This window comes from Anomaloglossus baeobatrachus, chromosome 2 (assembly GCF_048569485.1).
Source record: "Anomaloglossus baeobatrachus isolate aAnoBae1 chromosome 2, aAnoBae1.hap1, whole genome shotgun sequence".
Lineage (NCBI taxonomy): Eukaryota > Metazoa > Chordata > Amphibia > Anura > Aromobatidae > Anomaloglossus > Anomaloglossus baeobatrachus.
The window spans coordinates 643,961,181-643,983,842 of record NC_134354.1 but is presented as its reverse complement, the minus strand read 5'-3'; the positions used below and the strand labels follow the sequence as shown (position 1 = coordinate 643,983,842).

The 22,662-nt window shown below is 50.7% G+C and overlaps 1 protein-coding gene across 2 annotated transcripts in view; it reads right to left on the bottom strand.

Annotated features, from left to right (window-relative positions):
• Window positions 1-609: 609 nt before the first annotated feature.
• Window positions 610-22,662, bottom strand: part of SPATS2 (spermatogenesis associated serine rich 2) — a 111,758-nt gene continuing 89,705 nt past the window's right edge. For both annotated transcript variants that reach the window (XM_075336941.1, XM_075336942.1), the window contains 5 exons: window positions 12,399-12,457; window positions 12,117-12,226; window positions 10,592-10,694; window positions 1,897-2,090; window positions 610-1,021 (listed from right to left, as the gene is read on the bottom strand). In XM_075336941.1, the coding sequence (XP_075193056.1) occupies window positions 716-1,021; window positions 1,897-2,090; window positions 10,592-10,694; window positions 12,117-12,226; window positions 12,399-12,457 (772 nt within the window). In that variant the 3' untranslated portion in view covers window positions 610-715. The remainder of the gene's footprint in view (window positions 1,022-1,896; window positions 2,091-10,591; window positions 10,695-12,116; window positions 12,227-12,398; window positions 12,458-22,662) is intronic.

The window sequence follows — 22,662 nt, the reverse complement described above, 5'->3', positions numbered from 1 at the left end:
CAGCTGTGGCAGCTCCACAAGGGACTGGCCGAAAAAAAAAGTCAGCATTTGGGATTGAAGAAATGGAGGGAATGTGAATAAGTTGCTGACACCAGTACAAAAAACAAGGCACTTTGAAGACAGACACAGGGAATGGTATCTAAAAAGTAAATAAAAATACTAGAAGAGCTAAAGATTGAGGAGATATCTAGAAATGCAGAAACCGAACAATGCCAAATCACTCCAAGAGGAGCATACCGATCTGCCCGTCTTATGTGACATTGCATAGATTCCATTCTACAAAATAGAGCAGAAGATTAAAAATGTAAGAAGCCACAGATGCAGGGAGCCCATGAGAATGAATTTTGCAAAGCTGGCCCAATGGCAGTGACAAGAGCTGGCACCAATATGACATATATCCCAGCCAGCACCTGTCTGTGCTCTTAGTAGACGACATCTAAGAAAGGGAAGTAAGCTTGGGGGATGCGGATACAATGCAGCAACTCATGGAAAAGCAGATTAGTATTTTAAAAGCAATGGCGGGAGCGCAAAGTGAATGGGCAAAAGGAGCTCACTAAGGAAAACAAAAATAAAAAGGCGAGATAAACAAGAAAAGTGGCACGAAACAGCTGGCTGTAAACGTTTCTTTTTGTTAATAAATCTAACAGTTTTCTAAAGTCAAGTTACAGAGTTGAAGTTTGAAAGTGCGGACTAAAGGCGTGGGTTCTCTCCGGTCTCAGGACGCTGACGCAGGGTTCACTCTCGGTTTACGTTGTGGTAGGGCTTTACTCTCTGGGTCCAAGACCCCTATTTGGACAGGCTCAGGGGTGGCAGCAGGTCCGCTGGTACCAGAGGGATGGGTAGATATCCGGTCACTAGGAGGACGTTGTGTCTGTGGATAGCCTTGGTTTCGAGGGTTAGAATGGTACCAGGAACTGTTTCGGTTGCGATTATCATATCTTGGATTGTTAGCGTTGTAGTTTTGCCGTGGACCCTGAGGTCGATAGCCCTGCCCTCCAGGTCTCTTATTCATTTGATATCCCTAGTAAAATTAAAATGAGAAAATATTAGCTTTGCAGTAAAACAATACATTTCAACAATAAAACATTTTTGAGGTTTCATCAAGTCTTTCTACTATAAACTCATCTTTCTGATGTATATTTGGTAGGTGTGCAAGTAGTAGGTGACCGAAGGAATAGAACTTCAGCATCAGACAATACACGGAATGTTTGTATCCTGTACCGATGGAGACGCCTTGTTCTAATGCCCAGAATGGGTGATAACGTTGAACACAGCCATTCAACCTCTTAGATGTTGTGGTGGTAAAGTGGGGAGGCTCCTTCTGGAGATGGGGGTTGCTGAATCTATTCAATCACATAGACGCTGTGGAAGGAAAAGTGGGGGTCTCCTTCTGGGGATGGGGTTTGTTGAATCTATTCAATCTTTTAGACAATGTAGAAGGAAAAGTAGGGGGCTCCTTCTGGGGATGGCGGTTGCTGAACCTATGATGTGACAAAGCACACAATGTTGGGATACTGACTGATTCGGCCTCCAGTTCTGCCATGTATGAGTCTTTTGCAGGGGCTGTCTGTCACTTCTGCACTAAAACTTAACATGTATTATACTCTCCCCCCCCCCACCCAAAAAAAAAAAAGTTAGAATTGCTGTGATGCCACATCCTATACCTAACCTGATGACCTGATGTAAGGATATACCTGGTATGAACCACAATATACTGCAAAAATACATCTAACTCCCCTAAAAAACAAGGCATTATATGGCTGTGTCGATGATGAAGTAGCTATGGCTTTTGAAAAAGATAGTAAAACAAACAAAAAAAAGCTGTCTATTAAGGCTACATCCATATTATATCATTATTTTTATCATACAAAAGTTAACTCTAAAGACAATCCATACCTGTCTAGGTGGCTGGTTCTGCCTGGGAACATTGTGACTAGCAGTAAAGTCTCCTGTGGTGGTAGGCTTTCGATTGGATGAAGTAAAGCTAGGAGCAGAAGACAGGTCTGGGGTGGACGGAACGGAGGCATCACTGGGACTAGTTAAAGAGCAACACCGAGAGCGGGTAGAGTAATTGTTCTTTGGGTGGGACACTGCAAGGTAAAAACAGAAAACATGAAAATCACAGCAGGGAAGAACATGTGATTAGTAAATGTATTACAGCAAACAAGTCGGGCATGCTGTGCGAGCCGTCACTGCAGACTAGCCAGCGGGAAGACATAACACTGATGCTGCTCTCTGCGGCAGCAGTCTGTGAGGTGCGGAGACTGATGCCTCCATGCCTGCAGATGAAGAGTGTGACTTACACGGCAATGTATCTAATGGCATCTGAATAATCAGGTGGCTGCACAGACTAACACCATAAGGTTACATAGGAAAATGACAAAGTCTACAACTGCTCTGCTTATGGGACAATAGGGCTAAGCTCGACTGCAAATCAGGGGGTGCTAAGGAGAAAAGGACTATATAAACATGTAAAAAATCTCCAGCACTTAAAGGGACAAGAAACAATGGATAATGCAAACAGTGTTTTATTGATTATCTGCAAAAGGACAGAACACCACAACCATAGCAAAGCCAATGTTTTGGCCTGTAACAGCCTTTATCAAGGTTTTGCGTATCATAAGGTTGGGGAAGAATAGACGAGTTGAACATCTCAAGACCAAATCTCAGGCGAGGTGTCTGTAATCGCAGTAATTTTGCATATACATGGTTGGATGGGTACCGGGTTGCAGGGGTCAATGGTGGCAGCGGCGGGTAGACCCGGTCCCCATCCAACTTGGCTACTCAGGCGCTCTTCTCACCCCATCTACCTCTCCTTCTGACCCTGCATCTATATCCAAAGTTACTGCGATTACAGACGTTCAACTCGTCTATTCTCCCCCAACCTTATGATAAGCAAAACCTTGATAAAGGCTGTTACAGGTTGAAAAAAGAGAATTTTGTTTACTTACCGTAAATTCTTTTTCTTATAGTTCCGTATTGGGAGACCCAGACATTGGGTGTATAGCTTCTGCCTCCGGAGGACACACAAAGTACTACACTAAAAAGTGTAGCTCCTCCCTCTGAGCCTATACACCCCCTGTAGAACCAGATCTAGCCAGTTTAGTGCAAAAGCTGAAGGAGAATAGCCACCCACAAGTAAAAACAGAGCAAGAACTGGAACAACCGGAGACTCTGTCCACGACAACAGCCGGTGAAAACACGCGGAACAAGAAACTGCCAACAGGCAACAGGGAGGGTGCTGGGTCTCCCAATACGGAACTATAAGAAAAAGAATTTATGGTAAGTAAACAAAATTCTCTTTTTCTTTATCGTTCCTATGGGAGACCCAGACCATGGGACGTTCCAAAGCAGTCCCTGGGTGGGAATAAACAGAAAAACTGAGAAGTAGGCAGAGCCTAACTTCACAAATGGGCGACAGCCGCCTGAAGGATGCGTCTGCCCAAGCTTGCATCTGCCGAAGCATGAGCATGCACTTGGTAGTGCTTTGAAAAGGTATGCAGGTTAGTCCAAGTGGCAGCCTGACAGACTTGCTGAGCCGTAGCCTGGTGCCTGAAAGCCCAAGAGGCACCGACAGCTCTGGTCGAGTGTGCCTTGATCCCCGGCGGGGGAGGCACCTGAGAACACTGGTAGGCATCCGAAATGGTCGACCTAATCCAACGGGCTAAGGTCGGCTTAGAAGCAGAGAGGCCCTTACGCCGACCTGTGGTTAGCACAAAAAGAGAGGTGCACCGCCTAAGAGCAGCGGTACGAGACACATAGATCCGGAGCGCCCGCATCAGATCCAGAGTATGCAACGCTTTTTCAGGATTTTCCAAGTCCTGTGATAGATCTTGGCCGAGAAAGACTTCCGGGCCCGAGTCATAGTGGAAATGACTTCAGGAGGAATACCAGAAGCCGTCAAGATCCAGGACTCAAGAGCCACGCCGTCAATCTGAGAGCCGCAGAATTCTGGCGGAAAAACGGACCTTGTGAGAGAAGGTCTGGACGGTCCGGAAGATGCCACGGCACCTCTACGGACAGATGGAGCAGGTCTGGGTACCAAGCTCGCCTGGGCCAGTCCGGAGCAATGAGGATGACCCGACGGCCCTCCATTCTGATCTTGCGCAGGACTCTGGGCAAGAGAGCTAGAGGGGGAAACACGTAGGACAAACGAAACTGGGACCAGTCTTGAACCAGAGCGTCCGCTGCGAAGGCCTGAGGATCGTGGGAGCGAGCCACTTAAATCGGAACCTTGTTGTTGTGACGGGATGCCATTAGGTCCACGTCCGGAGTGCCCCACTTGCGGCAGATTGACTGAAACACTGCCGGATGCAGGGACCACTCGCCACTGTCCACGGTTTGACGGCTGAGATAATCTGCCTCCCAGTTTTCCACGCCTGGGATGTGGACTGCGGATATGGTGGACTTGGAGTCCTCCGTCCATTGAAGGATACGTTGTACCTCCAACATTGTCAGGCGGCTGCATGTCCCGCCTTGGTGATTGATGTAGGCAACCGCTGTCGCGTTGTCTGACTGGACTCGAATGTGCTTGCCCGCCAATAGGTGGTGAAAAGCTAGGAGAGCCAGGAGCACGTCTCTGGTTTCCAGCACATTGATCGATAGGGCTGACTCGGACGGAGTCCAAGTGCCCTGTGCTCGGTGGTGGAGACATACCGCTCCCCAGCCGGATAGACTGGCATCCGTGGTGAGGACCACCCAGGACTGAGCCAGGAAGGAGCGTCCCTGAGACAGAGAGAGGGGCCGAAGCTACCACTGAAGAGAGCTCCTGGTCTGTGGCGACAGAGCCACTAACCTGTGCAAGGAGGAAGGCCGTTTGTCCCAACAGCGGAGAATGTCCAGCTGCAGAGGACGCAGATGGAACTGGGCAAAGGGAACAGCCTCCATTGACGCCACCATCTGACCCAGCACCTGCATCAGGTGCCTGATGGAATAAAGGCGGGGCCTCAGCAGAGAGCGCACCGCCGGTTGGAGGGACTGCTGTTTGATCAAGGGCAACTTCACAAGTGCCGGCAGAGTCTCGAACTGCATCCCTAGGTACGTGAGACTCTGGGTGGGAATCAGAGTGGATTTGGGCAGATTGACCAGCCACCCGAATTGGGCTAGAGTGGCGAGAGTGAGCGAGACACTCCGCTGACAGTCTGCGCTGGATGAAGCCTTGACTAGAAGGTCGTCCAGGTAAGGAATCACTGCCAACCCCTGGAGGTGCAGAACCGCAATCACTGCTGCTATGACCTTGGTGAATACCCGAGGGGCCGTGGCTAACCCGAAGGGGAGAGCCACGAATTGGAAATGTTCCTCTCCGATTGCAAAACGTAGCCAACGCTGGTGAGAAACTGCAATTGGCACATGCAGATAGGCATCTCTGATGTTGATGGATGCCAGGAAATCCCCTTGGGTCATTGAGGCAATGACTGACCGCAGAGATTCCATGCGAAAATGCCGCACCTGAACATGCTTGTTGAGAAGCTTGAGATCCAGGATGGGCCGGAAGGAACCGTCCTTTTTGGGGACTAGGAAGAGATTTGAGTAGAAACCTCTGAACCGTTTCCGGGCGGGAACCGGTACAATTACTCCGTTGGCCTGCAAGGCTACCACGGCCTGAGAGAAGGCGGCGGCCTTGGAGCAGGGGGGAGTTGACAGAAAAAATCTGTTTGGCGGGCTGGAAGAGAATTCTATCCTGTAGCCGTGGGAGATGACATCCCGCACCCACTGATCGGAGACGTGTTGAAACCACGCGTCGCCAAAGTGGGAGAGCCTGACACCGACTAAGGACGTTGCTGGCGCGGACAGATAGTCAAGAGGAGGCTGCCTTAGTGGCAGCAGCTCCTGCGGTCTTCTGTGGACGCGCCTTTGTGCGCCAGTTGGATTTTTGGTCCTTGGCTGAGTTAGTGGATGAGGCCGAGGGCTTAGAGGACGACCAGTTGGAGGAACGAAAGGAACGAAACCTCGACTGGTTCCTACCCTGGACAGGTTTCCTGGTTTTGGTTTGTGGCATGGAAGTACTCTTCCCGCCAGTAGCTTCCTTAATTTCATCCAGTTGTTCACCGAATAGCCTGGACCCAGCAAAAGAAGCCCAGCAAGGTACTTCTTTGAAGAAGCATCTGCCTTCCACTCTCGAAGCCACAAGATCCTGCGGATAGCGAGGGAATTAGCCGAAGCCACCGCAGTGCGGTGAGAAGCCTCCAGCATGGCAGACATGGCATAGGATGAAAAAGCGGAAGCTTGGGAAGTTAAGGCAACCATTTCGGGCATAGATTCCCTGGCGAGGGAATGCATCTCCTCTAGAGAAGCAGAGATGGCTTTGAGAGCCCACACTGCTGCAAAAGATGGGGAGAACGAGGCCCCTGCCGCCTCATATACAGATTTGGCCAGAAGGTCAACCTGGCGGTCAGTGGAATCCTTAAGAGAGGTGCCATCAGCCACTGATACCACGGTCCGGGCTGAGAGTCTAGACACCGGGGGGTCTACCTTTGGTGAATGAGCCCACTCCTTGACCACCTCAGGTGGAAAGGGAAATTGGTCATCAGAACCACGCTTTGGGAAGCGTTTGTTAGGACAGGCCCTAGGCTTGGTCACAGCTGCCTGAAAACTGGAGTGGTTAAAGAACACACTCTTTGTCCTCTTAGGCAAGGTAAACTGGTGCTTTTCTGCCAGAGAGGGTTGCTCCTCTGATACTGGTGGATTGAGGTCCAGTACAGAATTAATGGACGCAATCAAATCACTAACATCTGAGTCACTTTCGGACAGATCAATGGGGCACATGGAGGTAGCCTCCGAGCCCCCTGTAAAGGCATCCTCCTCGTCCCGCGAGTCAGCCTCTGAAACAGAGCCGCGGGACGAGGAAGGGGAGGGAGCCCTACGTCTCCTCTTAGGAGGACGGGGCCTGGGACCAGATGAAGAATCCTCTGTGAGCTCCGCTGAGAGAGCCCTAGCAGCAGAGGCACCCTGTGAAGGGGGCTGATGCATGTTCAGCAAAGTCCGGGACAGCTGTCCCATGGAGTCGGCAAAATACTGGGAGATAGACCTAGATAAGGATTCTACCCAAGCCGGGGGTTCAGCCACAGGAGCCGGAGCAGCCGGAGAGACCACTGTGGGTGCGATTCCAGGCTGAGGCATTGTCAGGTTAGAGCAGGCATCACAATGTGGATATGTGCTCGGATCAGGCAGCACGAGCTTACATGCAGTGCATACTGAATATAGCTTTGGAGCCTTGCTCCTCGTGTGAGACATGCTGCTGAAGTGGAGGCTCTGCCAGAGTGACCCCCAGAGAGTATATACAGAGGCCCACAACCAGAGGTTGTGGCTTACCAGACTGCTGGAGCGGTGTTGTGTGCCCTCCAGATCCCGAAGCCCGGACCCCCAAGCACCTCAGCAGGGATGCTGCAGCCAGTGATGATCGCAGAGAAAACGCTGATAAAATGGCGCCGGAGCGAGGAGAGGGGGCGGGACCAACTCAGAGCGGGATCTGGAGGGCCAAAGAGACTTACAGGGGAGGAGACATGTACTCAGTGAGGAGTGTCTCTCCCCTGTGCAGAACAGCCGCTGGGTGGAGCCGCACTGTCCCTCTGCATGAATGACATGCGAGGGCAGTGAAACCGAAAGTAGGCCTCCGGCGAAGCCGGGGCCTAAATTTGAGCGGTGCGGCCGGCGCGCAGGCACCATCGGCGCGGTTCTCAGGCGACAGCCAGAGAACCGGCCGGAAATGTCAGAAAACTCACTCAGCACACTCTCCCACCATAATAAAGTACAGGGACCCCCAGAATATAAACGTCTCAGGTACTTAGCTTGCTGAGACGCAGGGTTCCAGGTCCCTGGAGATGAGTGCTCCGTCCAGCAGGATCCTGAAGGGCTGCGGATGGAGACCGGTCTCCTGCAAAGCATGGAGAACCGTGCTGGCTCCCACTTCAAGCCAGAGCCCGAGGGATGGTGAAGGAGCACGGCATGTAAGGCTCCAGCCTTGGAATCAACCTTAACAGCACCGCCGACACAGTGGGGTGAGAAGGGACATGCCGGGGGTCCAGACTTGGACCCGCTTTTCTTCAATCTCTTTCCAAAAATGAAAAAACCAGATGAGAATGCATGTGTGGATGTATGCCTCCTGAACACAAAGCAATGAACTGGCTAGATCTGGTTCTCCAGGGGGTGTATAGGCTCAGAGGGAAAAGCTACACTTTTTAGTGTAGTACTTTGTGTGTCCTCCGGAGGCAGAAGCTATACACCCAATGTCTGGGTCTCCCATAGGAACGATAAAGAAAGTTGGCTTTGCTATGGTTGTGGTGTTCTGTCCTTTTGCAAATAATCAATAAAACATTATTTGCATTATAAGGGCATGCTGAGGACTCCCCGCTCCTCCACCTTTATTACCCAAAATGGATAGCCACTCTGGCTACGGACCAGATTTGGCACATTGCGATTATAATGTAAGTTCCTCCCCTGCTAAAAGTGGATTGATACAAGCGGCAGAGCCACGTCTACGACACCGGCCTCTTTCAACAGAATTTACATTAAATCTTCATAAAATATTTTCATTCTGTTTTACTAGTGATATTATGTACATCTGATGACAAATCCAGAACATTATATTACCCTGAATTTTTACTGTTAACAGATTAAGGTTTGGCACGCTTTTTTACTCATTTACAAATGTCATGAGTCTCCGGTGATTGTAACACTAAACACGTAAGATGGATATCAAGAATATTGTGGATCAGATCATAATTTACATGATTAACACTTTTAGAATAGGAAGGGATCATAAGTGTGCCACACCGTGTCACACAAGTCAATAGAACCATATTGCTCATACACAACAAACTATGAAGACTTCTATTAAATCACATTTGTTTGAGTTTCATTTTATCTGCAATTAATGACAGTAATGGAGTCTTGTGAATGTGACCTATAGACATGAAGCAGAATGGGTATATCTATGGGATACACGATGGCAGACAGGCTGGCAATGCCAGAGACGTATTCTTGTAACAGCTGATAATGGTCTATGAGCTCCACATCCAACACACACACTCCCTTCCTGCAGACGTTCATCACTTTTATAGTAGCAGAATGCCGGATTTTTATCACTCCGATAATGGAAACAATTAGGAACCTGTAAAGCTGTCAGTGAAAGCAGCGGCAGAAACAAATACTCATCTTCTGTCTGCACAGCGGATTATTGTGAGCATAGCAGCAGGCGCAGAAGTATTTAAGAAGTAGCTATAGTTTTATTTTTTTAATCATCTGCTCCATAATATAAAAGAGCAGAGAGGTGGGAGTCCACGTCCTGAGTGGAACACTAAAAAAACCCACAACAATACAAAAACCCCAAAACACTGTGCAGGGTGATATCATGCTTCAGATTGCTCACAAAGTGATGTAGAAAGTCTGACACCACTGTGGGTACAATATCAGACATTCCGCTCAGCCTGTACACCGCTATGTGCACGCTCATTCACTGTGGGTACAAGCTCAGACATTCCGCTCAGCCTGTACACCGCTATGTGCACGCTCATTCACTGTGGGTACAAGCTCAGACATTCCGCTCAGCCTGTACACCGCTATGTGCACGCTCATTCACTGTGGGTACAAGCTCAGACATTCCGCTCAGCCTGTACACCGCTGTGTGCACGCTCATTCACTCTGGGTACAAGCTCAGACATTCCGCTCAGCCTGTACACCGCTATGTGCACGCTCATTCACTGTGGGTACAAGATCAGACATTCCGCTCAGCCTGTACACCGCTATGTGCATGCTCATTCACTGTGGGTACAAGATCAGACATTCCGCTCAGCCTGTACACCGCTATGTGCACGCTCATTCACTGTGGGTACAAGATCAGACATTCCGCTCAGCCTGTACACCGCTATGTGCATGCTCATTCACTGTGGGTACAAGATCAGACATTCCGCTCAGCCTGTACACCGCTATGTGCACGCTCATTCACTGTGGGTACAAGATCAGACATTCTGCTCAGCCTGTACACCGCTATGTGCACGCTCACTCACTGTGGGTACAAGATCAGACATTCCACTCAGCCTGTACACCGCTATGTGCACGCTCACTCACTATAGGTACAAGATTAGACATTCCACTCAGCCTGTACACCACTATGTGCACGCTCACTCACTATAGGTACAAGATTAGACATTCCACTCAGCCTGTACACCACTATGTGCACGCTCACTCACTATAGGTACAAGATTAGACATTCCACTCAGCCTGTACACAGCTATGTGCGCGTTTGTTTACTGTGGGTACAAGATCAGACTTTCCGCTCAGCGTGCACACCGCTATGAGCATGCTCATTCACTGTGGGTACAAGATCAACCATTCCGCTCAGCCTGTACACTGCTATCAACGCGCTCATTCAGAAGTTCAATTGAAGCCGTATTTGAGCCCTTACATATATACTACACAAACTAGGACCCCGACCAACCTGCTCCACATGTGAGGGACTGAATAGAGAAACAAATGATAGGTCCCCTGTAACTTATGGACCCATCAGTGGGCATCTAATGTCCTTAACAAATTCTGGAACACTATGAAACCAAATATGAGCACACATTCATAACAATATCAGACAGTCACCAACCTTGCCCAAAGGACTCCAAGCTTTTCTTCAGAGTCTCAAGGTCAGCTGTAAATTTGGCAGCACGGCCTAGCTCCTCATCGTACTTCCGCTCGCTAACGAAATGCTGCAAATATATAAATGATCCCAGATTACCATATTCAGCCTTTGGGATACAGGTGATATCTGCATTGTACAATACATTGTGTACTTTAAGGCATTGAGTGTGTGGGCCATATAGAAATAATCGCAGGGATGTGGATGAGAAAGAAAAAAAAAAAATAAAGTTGGGTATCATCACGAATTCAGATAAAACACGTAGGTGAAAAAAATGGTACCGCTCTGCATCAGTGTGACATCCAATGACAGCCATGTATCTGTCTTTACCATCAGTCTTTTTCAGGGAAGAATAAAGAATTAAAGACATGACAATCTTCTCCTATACTTTGCAATGTTAAAACACATACAGCACAGGTTGTACACTGATGCCATCCGGGTGCTGGACATGTTTTTTTTATGCTCCCATAGACTTGTTGTGCATGCTGCTGGGAAAGACTGACATGTCTGTGTGAATTGCATGGAGACAGGGTCAGTGAAAAAACAGGGATATGTGAGCAGCCCCATAGGTTATATTGGGTACGTGTGGTGTCCATGACAAGTATGGCTACCGCACGTACCTGTGCAGGAGGCCTCACCATAGTTTCAGTAGTAAAATCCCCATGGTGGGTTGATACTAGTCATGCTGCCCTGGGCTCTGCTGATCAACATTACCACATATGTCCATACAGCCAAAGCTTTTATCTAATGATGCTTTAAGAAATAATTATAATTTTTTTCCTATTTTCAGCACATTATAATTTCCTGGTTTAAGAATTCCCACCTTCGTGCTGTCGTCTCAAAGTTGTGATCCAGAAGGCTAATATATACATGATCTGCGGACACCCCCTGCCTGTCAGAGTCGGGTAGGTGGGACGCTTGTCAGAGTCGGGTAGGTGGGACGCTTGTCAGAGTCAGGTAGGTGGGACGCTTGTCAGAGTCAGGTAGGTGGGACGCTTGTCAGAGTCAGGTAGGTGGGACGCTTGTCAGAGTCGGGTAGGTGGGACGCTTGTCAGAGTCAGGTAGGTGGGACGCTTGTCAGAGTCGGGTAGGTGGGACGCTTGTCAGAGTCAGGTAGGTGGGACGCCCGCAGGTCATGCAGACACCAGAATTCCAGGAAAACTACAGGATATTCACACATGGCAGCAATACTACTATTCACGATCACTACTCCTATCTGTTCTTAAAGATGGCACCATGAGATATGGCACACGTCCTCAGCGAGAGCGTCCAGCAGTAATGTCAGAAAACTAGACCGAAATACTTATATCACACAATAGCCTATTTCCCACAGGGAAGGAGCAGAGCGAGAGGCTCCTGTAAGCCATTCAGACAATACTAACAGTTATCAGTAAGTATGAAGACCAAGTGGCCTCAATAGTCCCCCAAACCGTGTAACACTCCAAACATCTGTGAAGACAATGAAAGATGTTTTGGGTCTGGAGTGCCCAACCTTGATGTCAGCTCGAAGCTCTGCCAGCTGCTCCTCAGACATCCGCACCGCCACATCCGTCAGCTTTTTCAGCTCCTCTGCTTTCTTCTGACGGCTATCTAGGATCTCCACTAGGAAAAGAAAGGGCGAGAGATCAGTGGTGACACCCCCGCCTGTCTCATTAAAGGGGCATACAATTCAGAACAAACATGCCCAGTATAACAATGAGATGCTGCACAGATCTGAAAGAGCAGGAATATTCTGAGGCCGTACAGGATTTCAGATTCGGGATTTTCTACTTACTTGCTTCTGCTTTCACCTTATCCATTTCCCCTAGTAAGGTTACTTCCCTGTCCATGAGGCTAGGAGGAAAGGAAAACAAAACAAAATGGTCATTATCAGAAAGATACATCAACCTACAGTATTTCCTCACTTTACTCATTTTTCTGCATATTTTATGATTATTTTTTATTTCATTTATTTGTTTTCCGTAAATATCCAAAATGTTACACTTCGTTGTATCAAATTTTTTTTTTTTTACAGTCATACGCAGCATATTAATCACAGCTTGTGTTTTGTGGCTGGTCTTTATTCGGCCAGCAGGTGGCGACAGCGCTGCACTAGTGCTGCTTGCAATCTTCTCCCAATCCGCAGGACCATTTTGACATCTATCGGTCTGGTCTCACAGATGTAAATGTGTTGATAATATTTTAGATATTTTATTGCATAAAATAAGACGTATTTGATACAATAGAAAACCAGAGCTTAATATTTTGTGCAGAAACCTTTGTTTGCAATTAGGCCGCTTTCACACTGCGTTCCTCTCCCAGTTCAGGGGTCCCGTCAGGGCTACCGTCCAAACCCCCTGCAAAAATGGGATCCGGACATACGTGCCGACGGGGCCACTGACTATAATGGTGCAGACGGAGTTACTGTGTGGTCTGTTGTGCACCATTTTCGGGGGTTTACGCCTATTGGAGGTGGGCACACAGACGTAGTAGACTGTGTTTGGGTGTCCACCTCCAGTATGCGTATACTTCCAAAAATGGTTTTGCACGGCGTTTGGATGGGGCCGGAAACCTGACGGAACCACTGATAGGGGAGAGGAACACAGGGTGAAAGCGGCCTTACAGAGGTCAGACGTTTCCTCTAGATCTTGACCACGTTTGCACACACTGCAGCATGCATTTTGGCCCACTCCTCCATAAAGATCTTCTCCAGAGCTTTCAGGTTTCGGGGCGGTCGCCAAATGGCGCTCTTCATGCTGGCACGTGTTATATTGTGTTGTTAGAGCCTAACAGTGCAATTTAACAGTTTGACAGGCACAGGTGAATGTTCAGATCAGCTGACATGTGGGAAATAATGCGGGCTTGCCGCAGGAGCCCGTATTGAAGGGACATACATGACCAATAACATACTTATACGTTACTGGTCGTGAAGGGGTTAATTATTTAAAAACCATACAATGTGATTTTCTGGATGTTTTTATTCTGTCACAGTTGAAGTGTACATACGATAAAAATTACAGACCTCTGCGTTCTTTGTAGGTGGGAAAATTTGCAAAATTGGCAGTGTATCAAATACTTATTTTCTCCACTGTATTTTTTTGCCTGTTCTGCTATTTTCCAAGTCACATAATTTTTATTTTTTTTGGCAGATGGAAGGGTTGTTTATTGTGGGGCGAGCTGACTTTTATTGTTACAATGGGACTTTTTTTTTTTTTTTTTTTATATTGCATTTATAAGGCGGAAGTGCAAAAGAAACAAAAATAAAAAAAATATATATAAAATCACTTTTTCACCACTTTTGAGGTATTATCTGTGACTTAGGCTAATAATACAAAAGGTAAACTTGTTAGAATTCCCTCAACGATCCACGGGTCTAAAAAATGGAAAAGAACTTGCAAAAAAAAAAAAAACCCCTTCAGTTGCTTTCACCTTGTTCCATTCCATGTACAAAAGAACATGTCATTTATTTGCGATTATTATATCTGAGAGAGAATAGAGTTCAGGTTTTTTTTTGTGTATTGTCCTAGAATAAAGGTTATCATAGTTACACATAATTTTTTCCTCTCTATAGTGCTCCTCCCGCACACCAACAACTCTATTGTAAGCTAATGTCCAGTTTAATTTGTTTTATATGCTTTTTACTATACTGTATTTTTTTATTACTGTAATGTTATATGAATGCAGTACAATACTTTTTATTACTATAATAAGTTTGTATAAATGAAGTAAAGCTTAAAAGCACACTCCTGGAACCCATTATACTCAAAGTCCAAGGTTCCACTGTAATAATATATATATATATATATATATATACACATATATATATATATATATTTATTTTACATACTCACACATACACACATGTATATATATATTAAATATATATACAGTACAGACCAAAAGTTTGGACACACCTTCTCATCTCTAGAACAACTGTTAAGAGCAGACTTTGTGCAGCAGGCCTTCATGGTAAAATAGCTGCTAGGAAACCATTGCTAAGGACAGGCAACAAGCAGAAGAGACTTGTTTGGGCTAAAGAACACAAGGAATGGACATTAGACCAGTGGAAATCTGTGCTTTGGTCTGATGAGTCCAAATTTGAGATCTTTGGATCCAACCACCGTGTCTTTGTAGAAAAGGTGAACGGATGGACTCTACATGCCTGGTTCCCATTGTGAAGCATGGAGGAGGAGGTGTGACGGTGTGGGGATGCTTTGCTGGTGACACTGTTGGGGATTTAATTAAAATTGAAGGCATACAGGACCAGCATGGCTACCAGAGCATCTTGCAGCGGCGTGCTATTCCATCCGGTTTGCGTTTAGTTGGACCATCATTTATTTTTCAACAGGACAATGATCCCAAACACACCTCCAGGCTGTGTAAGGGCTATTTGACTAAGAAGGCGAGTGATGGGGTGCTACGCCAGATGACCTGGCCTCCACAGTCACCAGACCTGAACCCAATCGAGATGGTTTGGGGTGAGCTGGACCCAGGGCCGTATTTGCCACTAGGCACCCGTGGTCCCGTGCCTAGGGCGGCACGTTGCGGGGGGCGGCACTTTCTGGCAGCAAAAAAAAAAAAAAAAAAATATATAAATTTTTTTTTTTTTTTTACATCCCCGCCCCCCGTCCCTCCCTCCGTTACTCTCGGCTGTGTTCGGGGGGGGGGGGGGTGAGAGGGAGGAGAGGCGCACTTCTGTATTTAAATACATGGTGGGCGCCAGGCATAGCTGATTAACCCCGGAAGTTCCATCGCCAGCACTTCCGGGGTCAGAGGCGCGCGGGCACGACAATCAGCTCACTGCCCCGTGCTGCAGCGTCCAATGCTGCAGACGACACACGCCGCGGAGGACACGTCTGGAGCTGGAGCCAGCCAGAAGAGGAGCCAGCCAGAGCAGGGCGGCGGGCACCGGAGCAGGTAAGGCAGAGGCAGAGCCTAGAATGTATGGGCTCCTTACAGGTTAGTTGATGATCGTTGCGATGCCTCTTTTTGTCCACTATAATCATGCAAGGGGAGGCTGGGGGGAGAGAGGCTGAGGGTGGGGGAGGCTGGGAAGTGAGAGAGGCTGGGAAGAGAAAGAGGCTGAGGATGGGGGGAGGCTGGGAAGAGAGAGAGAGGCGGAGGCTGGGAAGAGAGAGAGAGGCGGAGGCTGGGAAGAGAGAGAGGCTGAGGCTGGGAAGAGAGAGAGGCTGAGGCTGGGAAGAGAGAGAGGCTGAGGCTGGGAAGAGAGAGAGGCTGAGGCTGGGAAGAGAGAGAGGCTGAGGCTGGGGGGAGGCTGGGAAGAGAGAGAGGCTGAGGCTGGGAAGAGAGAGAGGCTGAGGCTGGGGGGAGGCTGGGAAGAGAGAGGCTGAGGCTGGGAAGAGAGAGAGGCTGAGGCTGGGAAGAGAGAGAGGCTGAGGCTGGGAAGAGAGAGAGGCTGAGGCTGGGGGGAGGCTGGGAAGAGAGAGAGAGGCTGAGGCTGGGAAGAGAGAGAGGCTGAGGCTGGGGGGAGGCTGGGAAGAGAGAGGCTGAGGGGAGGCTGGGAAGAGAGAGGCTGAGGCTGGGGGGAGGCTGGGAAGAGAGGCTGAGGCTGGGGGGAGAGAGGCTGAGGCTGGGGGGAGAGAGGCTGAGGCTGGGGGGAGAGAGGCTGAGGCTGGGGGGAGAGAGGCTGAGGCTGGGGGGAGAGACGCTGAGGCTGGGGGGAAAGAGACGCTGAGGCTGGGGGGAAAGAGACGCTGAGGCTGGGGGGAAAGAGACGCTGAGGCTGGGGGGAAAGAGACGCTGAGGCTGGGGGGAAAGAGACGCTGAGGCTGGGGGGAAAGAGACGCTGAGGCTGGGGGGAAAGAGACGCTGAGGCTGGGGAGAGAGAGGCTGAGGCTGGGGGGAGAGAGAGGCTGAGGCTGGGGGGAGAGAGAGGCTGAGGCTGGGGGGAGAGAGAGGCTGAGGCTGGGGGGAGAGAGAGGCTGAGGCTGGGGGGAGAGAGAGGCTGAGGCTGGGGGGAGAGAGAGGCTGAGGCTGGGGGGAGAGAGAGGCTGAGGCTGGGGGGAGAGAGAGGCTGAGGCTGGGGGGAGAGAGAGGCTGAGGCTGGGGGGAGAGAGAGGCTGAGGCTGGGGGGAGAGAGAGGCTGAGGCTGGGGGGAGAGAGAGGCTGAGGCTGGGGGGAGAGAGAGGCTGAGGCTGGGGGGAGAGAGAGGCTGAGGCTGGGGGGAGAGAGGCTGAGGCTGGGGGGGAGGCTGGGGGGAGAGAGAGGCTAAGGCTGGGGGGGAGGCTGGGGGGAGAGAGAGGCTAAGGCTGAGGGGGAGGCTGGGGGCAGAGAGGCTGAGGCTGGGGGGGAGGCTGGGGGGAGAGAGAGGCTGGGGGGAGAGAGAGGCTGGTGGGAGAGAGGCTGGGGGGAGAGAGGCTGAGGCTGGGGGGAGAGAGAGGCTGAAGCTGGGGGGGAGGCTGGGGGGAGAGAGAGGCTGATGCTGGGGGGAAGGGGAGGCTGGGGGAGAGGCTGGGGGGAGAGAGAGGCTGGGGGGGAGGCAGGGGAGAGAGGCTGAGGCTGGGGGGAGGCTGGGGGGGAGAGAGAGAGAGGCTGAGGCTGGGAGGAGAGAGGCAGATGCTGGGGGAGGCTGGGAGGAGAGAGGCTGATGCTAGGGGAGGCTGATGCTGAGGGAGGCTGATGCTGAGGGAGACTTAGAGGAGGGAGGCTGAGGTAGGAGGGAGGCTGATGCTGGGGGAGGCTGGGAGGAGGGAGGCTGATGCTGGGGGAGGCTGGGAGGAGGGAGGCTAATGCTGGGGGAGGCTGGGAGGAGGGAGGCTAATGCTGGGGGAGGCTGGGAGGAAAGAGGCTGATGCTGGGGGAGGCTCGGAGGAGGGAGGCTGAGGCTGGGGGAAGCTCGGAGGATGGAGGCTGAGGCTGGGGGAGGCTGATGCTGGGGGAGGCTGGGAGGAGAGAGGCTGATGCTGGGGGAGGCTGGGAGGGGGAAGGTGAGGCTTGGAGGAGGGAGGCTGATGCTGAGGGAGGCTGGAAGGAGGGAGGCTGATGCTGGGGGAAGCTGGGAGGGTGAGGCTTGGAGGAGGGAGGCTGATGCTGGGGGAGGCTGGGAGGAAGGAGGCTGATGCTGGGGGAGCCTGGGAGGAGAGAGGCTGATGCTGGGGGAGGCTGATGCTGGGGGAGGCTGGGAGGGTGAGGCTTGGAGGAGGGAAGCTGATGCTGAGGGAGACTTGGAGGAGGGAGGCTGAGGGAGGAGGGAGGCTGATGCTGGGAGGAGGGAGGCTGATGCTGGGAGGAGGGAGGCTGATGCTGGGAGGAGGGAGGCTGATGCTGGGGGAGGCTAGGAGGAGGGAGGCTGATGCTGGGAGGAGGGAGGCTGATGCTGGGGGAGGCTGGGAGGAGGGAGGCTGATGCTGGGGGAGGCTGGGAGGGGGAGGCTTGGAGGAGGGAAGCTGATGCTGAGGGAGACTTGGAGGGAGGCTGAGGGAGGAGGGAGGCTGATGCTGGGAGGAGGGAGGCTGATGCTGGGGGAGGCTAGGAGGAGGGAGGCTGATGCTGGGAGGAGGGAGGCTGATGCTGGGGGAGGCTGGGAGGAGGGAGGCTGATGCTGGGGGAGGCTGGGAGGAGGGAGGCTGATGCTGGGGGAGGCTGGGAGGAGGGAGGCTGATGCTGGGGGAGGCTGGGAGGAGGGAGGCTGATGCTGGGGGAGGCTGGGAGGAGGGAGGCTGATGCTGGGGGAGGCTGGGAGGAGGGAGGCTGATGCTGAGGGAGGCTGGGAGGAGGGAGGCTGATGCTGGGGGAGGCTGATGCTGAGGGAGGCTGATGCTGAGGGAGGCTGATGCTGAGGGAGGCTGGGAGGGGGAGGGGGAGACTTGGAGGATGGAGGCTGAGGGAGGAGGGAGGCTGATGCTGGGAGGAGGGAGGCTGATGCTGGGAGAGGCTAGGAGGAGGGAGGCTGATGCTGGGAGGAGGGAGGCTGATGCTGGGGGAGGCTGGGAGGAGGGAGGCTGATGCTGAGGGAGGCTGATGCTGGGGGAGCCTGGGAGGAGGGAGGCTGATGCTGGGGGAGGCTGAGGCTGGGGGAGGCTGATGCTGGGGGAGGCTGGGAGGAGGGAGGCTGAGGCTGGGGGAGGCTGGCAGGAGGGAGGCTGAGGCTGGGGGAGGCTGGGAGGAGAGAGGCTGATGCTAAGGGAGGCTGGGAGGGGGAAGGTGAGGCTTGGAGGAGGGAGGCTGATGCTGAGGGAGGCTGGGGGAGGCTGGGAGGAGCGTGGTTGATGCTGGGGGAGGCTAGGAGGAGGGTAGCTGATGCTGGGGGAGGCTGGGAAGAGGGTGGCTGATGCTGGGGGAGGCTGGGAAGAGGGAGGCTGATGCTGGGGGAGGCTGGGAAGAGGGAGGCTGGGAAGAGGAAGGCTGATGCTGGGGGAGGCTGGGAAGAGGGAGGCTGATGCTGGGGGAGGCTGGGAAGAGGGAGGCTGATGCTGGGGGAAGCTGGGAGCAGGGAGGCTGATGCTGGGGGAAGCTGGGAGCAGGGAGGCTGATGCTGGGGGAAGCTGGGAGCAGGGAGGCTGATGCTGGGGGAGAGGCTGCTGCTGGAGGCGGTGGGAGAGAGGCTGCTGCTGGGGGAATGGAAGAGAGGGGCCAATGCTAGAGACAGAGGACAAGGGTTGAGGGATAGAGCAATGACAATATCGATGGGGGGGAGTGTAAGGACTCAGAATAAGAGGGGGGCAGCATTGGGAGCTCATTATGGAGAAGGGGCAGCATGTGTGGGCTCAGTATGGAGTGGAACAATGTAGGGGAGTCAATATCAAGAGTGGGGTAGTGTGTGTGTGTGTGTGTGTGTGTGTGTGTGTGTGTGTGTCTCAGCATAAGCGCTAGTGTGGTGGTCTTAGTATGATGAATGGGGCAGCATGGAGATGTCATTATGGAAAAGAGGAAGGCAGCATTAGGAGCTCATGGAGAGGGGCAGCATGCACGGGACACTGTGAGGAGGGGGCAGCATGCACGGGACACTGTGAGGAGGGGGCAGCATGCATGGGACATTGTGAGAAGGGGGCAGCATGCATGGGACATTGTGAGGAGGGGGCAGCATGCATGGGACACTGTGAGGAGGGGGCAGCATGCATGGGACACTGTGAAGAGGGGGCAGCATGCATGGGACATTGTGAGCAGGGGGCAGCATGCATGGGACATTGTGAGGAGGGGGCAGCAGGGCAGCATGCATGTGACATTGTGAGGAGGGGGCAGCATGCATGTGACATTGTGAGGAGGGGGCAGCATGCATGGGACATTGTGAGGAGGGGGCAGCATGCATGGGACATTGTGAGGAGGGGGCAGCATGCATGGGACATTGTGAGGAGGGGGCAGCATGATGTGAGGACAATGTGCAGATCATATTTCATAATTGAGGAAGGTGTGGTGGGTATAATTTATAAGGGAGGGCAGTGTGTAGTATATTAGGGGCAGTGTGACAGTCACAGTATATAAGTGGGGACGGTGTGGTGGGAATATTTTATACTCATGCTATGTTTTGATGTGCCCGTGGTGATCCCCATTGGGGGGGGGGGGGTGGGGGGGGTTAGTGCCCTTCGTTTCTCATTGATACTTTTTCAAGTGTTTTACAAAGTAGATCTGCCTTAAACAGATGTCGTGTGCGAAAACTCAGTTTTACGTTGTCAATAAGGGGCGCGACCACTTAAAGTGCCTAGGGCAGCACGAAGGCAAAATACAGCCCTGGCTGGACCGCAGAGTGAAGGCAAAAGGGCCAACAAGTGCTAAGCATTTCTGGGAACTCCTTTAAGACTGTTGGAAAACCATTTCCGGTGACTACCTCTTGAAGCTCATCAAGAGAATGCCAAGAGTGTGCAAAGTACTACTGAAAGCAAAAGGTGGCTACTTTGAAGAACCTAGAATATAAGACATATTTTCAGTTGTTTCACACTTTTTTAAGTATTTCATTCCACATGTTTTAATTCATAGTTTTGATGTCTTCAATGTGAATCTACAATTTTTATAGTCGTGAAAATAAAGAAAAATCTTTGAATGAGAAGGTGTGTCCAAATTTTTGGTCTATACTGTGTGTGTGTGTATATATATATATATATATATATATATATATATATATATATATATATATATATATATATATATATATATATATATATATATATATATATATATATATATATACCGTATTTTTCGGGCCATAAGACGCACTTTTTTCCCCCCAAATGTTGGGGGAAAGCTGGGGGTGCGTCTTATGGTCTGACTATAGGGCTGCGGCTGCGAATGAGGGTGCTGCGGGTCATCGGGGGCACGAGCAGGCAGCAACAGCGCCTGCCGTGACCACGTGGGCCCGCTCATTACATATGCACGCCCATCCTCCCGCCCATCTCTCAGCGCTGAAGCCGGCACTGACAGGTGGGCGGGAGGACGAGCGGGGACGCGCGCATAGCAAACAGCCGGCCGCATGATCACCCCTGGCAATTACAGCCTGGAGTGATCATGTGCGGCTGTATTCACTGCCCCCCGCGCGTCATTACCAGCGCGGGGTGCAGTGAATCAGTACACTCACCCGTCCCCGTGTGTGGAGCCGCCCCCCTGCTGCACGCGATGTCTTCCTGTCTGTGCCGGTCAGCTGATCTGTGCTGAGCTGGTCAGCTGATCGGCACAGACAGGAAGACATCGCGATGCAGCAGGGGAACGGCTCCACACACGCAGGTCAGTGGCGCAGAGAGGAAGATGATCGGTGCTGGAGGGAGTGAGGAAAAGGTGAGTATAAACGTTTATTTTTTTCTCTGTACTATAGGATACAGGCCATATATCAGGATGGTATATGAGCACGATGGGGGCATATAGTAGGATGGGAGTATATGAGCAGGCAGGAAGGGAGTATATGAACAGGATGGGAGTATATGAACAGGATGGGAGTATATGAACAGGATGGGGGGTATATGAACAGGATGGGGGGTATATGAACAGGATGGGGGGTATATGAACAGGATGGGGGGTATATGAACAGGATGGGGGTATATGAACAGGATGGGAGTATATGAGCAGGCAGGATGGGGGTATATGAACAGGATGGGGGTATATGAACAGGATGGGAGTATATGAGCAGGATGGGGGTATATGAACAGGATGGGAGTATATGAGCAGGCAGGATGGGGGTATATGAACAGGAAAGGGGTATATGAATAGGATGGATGGGGGAATATGAGCAGGATGGATGGGGGTATACCAATAGGATGGGGGTATATCAATAGGATCGGGGTATATGAACAGGATGGGGTATATGAACAGGATGGGAGTATATGAGCAGGAAGGGGGAATATGAGCAGGATGCTGGTATAGGAGCAGGATGGGGGTTTATACCAGGATCATATACAAGGCAGGAGGATCATTACCAGGATGGGGTACCTTAGTAGAGAATTTGGGGACAATACCCCCATAACAGTGTCAGCAGCAGATCCTCGCCCCATAACAGTGTGTCATGACCACATTTTTTGCTTAAAGTTTTATTTTCCCATTTTCCTCCTCTAAAACCAGGGTGCGTCTTATAGTCCGAAAAATACAGTATATATACACACATCAAATTTATATATATATATTATATACATACACACACACATATTATATTATCATTATTTTATATTTATATATATATATATATATATATATATATATATATATACATATACATACATACATACATACAAACATACAAACATACATACATACATACACACTATATATACATTTTATCAGATCCAGGTTCTCTTGCCTTGTCCATCTATGGTTTGTTCCAGTAGCCCATTTATGGAAGGTGAAGGTAACAATGATTCTGGTAGAGGACCCGAGAATGAGGAAGGACAAATAACCACCCACAGGGGGTGAGAAGGTAATTTTTTTTTTTTTTATACATACCGTATTTTTCGCTTTATAAGACGCACTGTTGTTCACCCAAATTTTGGGGGAAAGTAGGGGGTGCGTCTTATAAACCGAATATACGGATTATATACTGCAGGGTGCAGGGGAGGTGGGGGCCGCTCTGGAGCGGTGCTGGGGGCTGCTGGGGGGGCTGGTGAAGCTGAGGGAGGGAATCT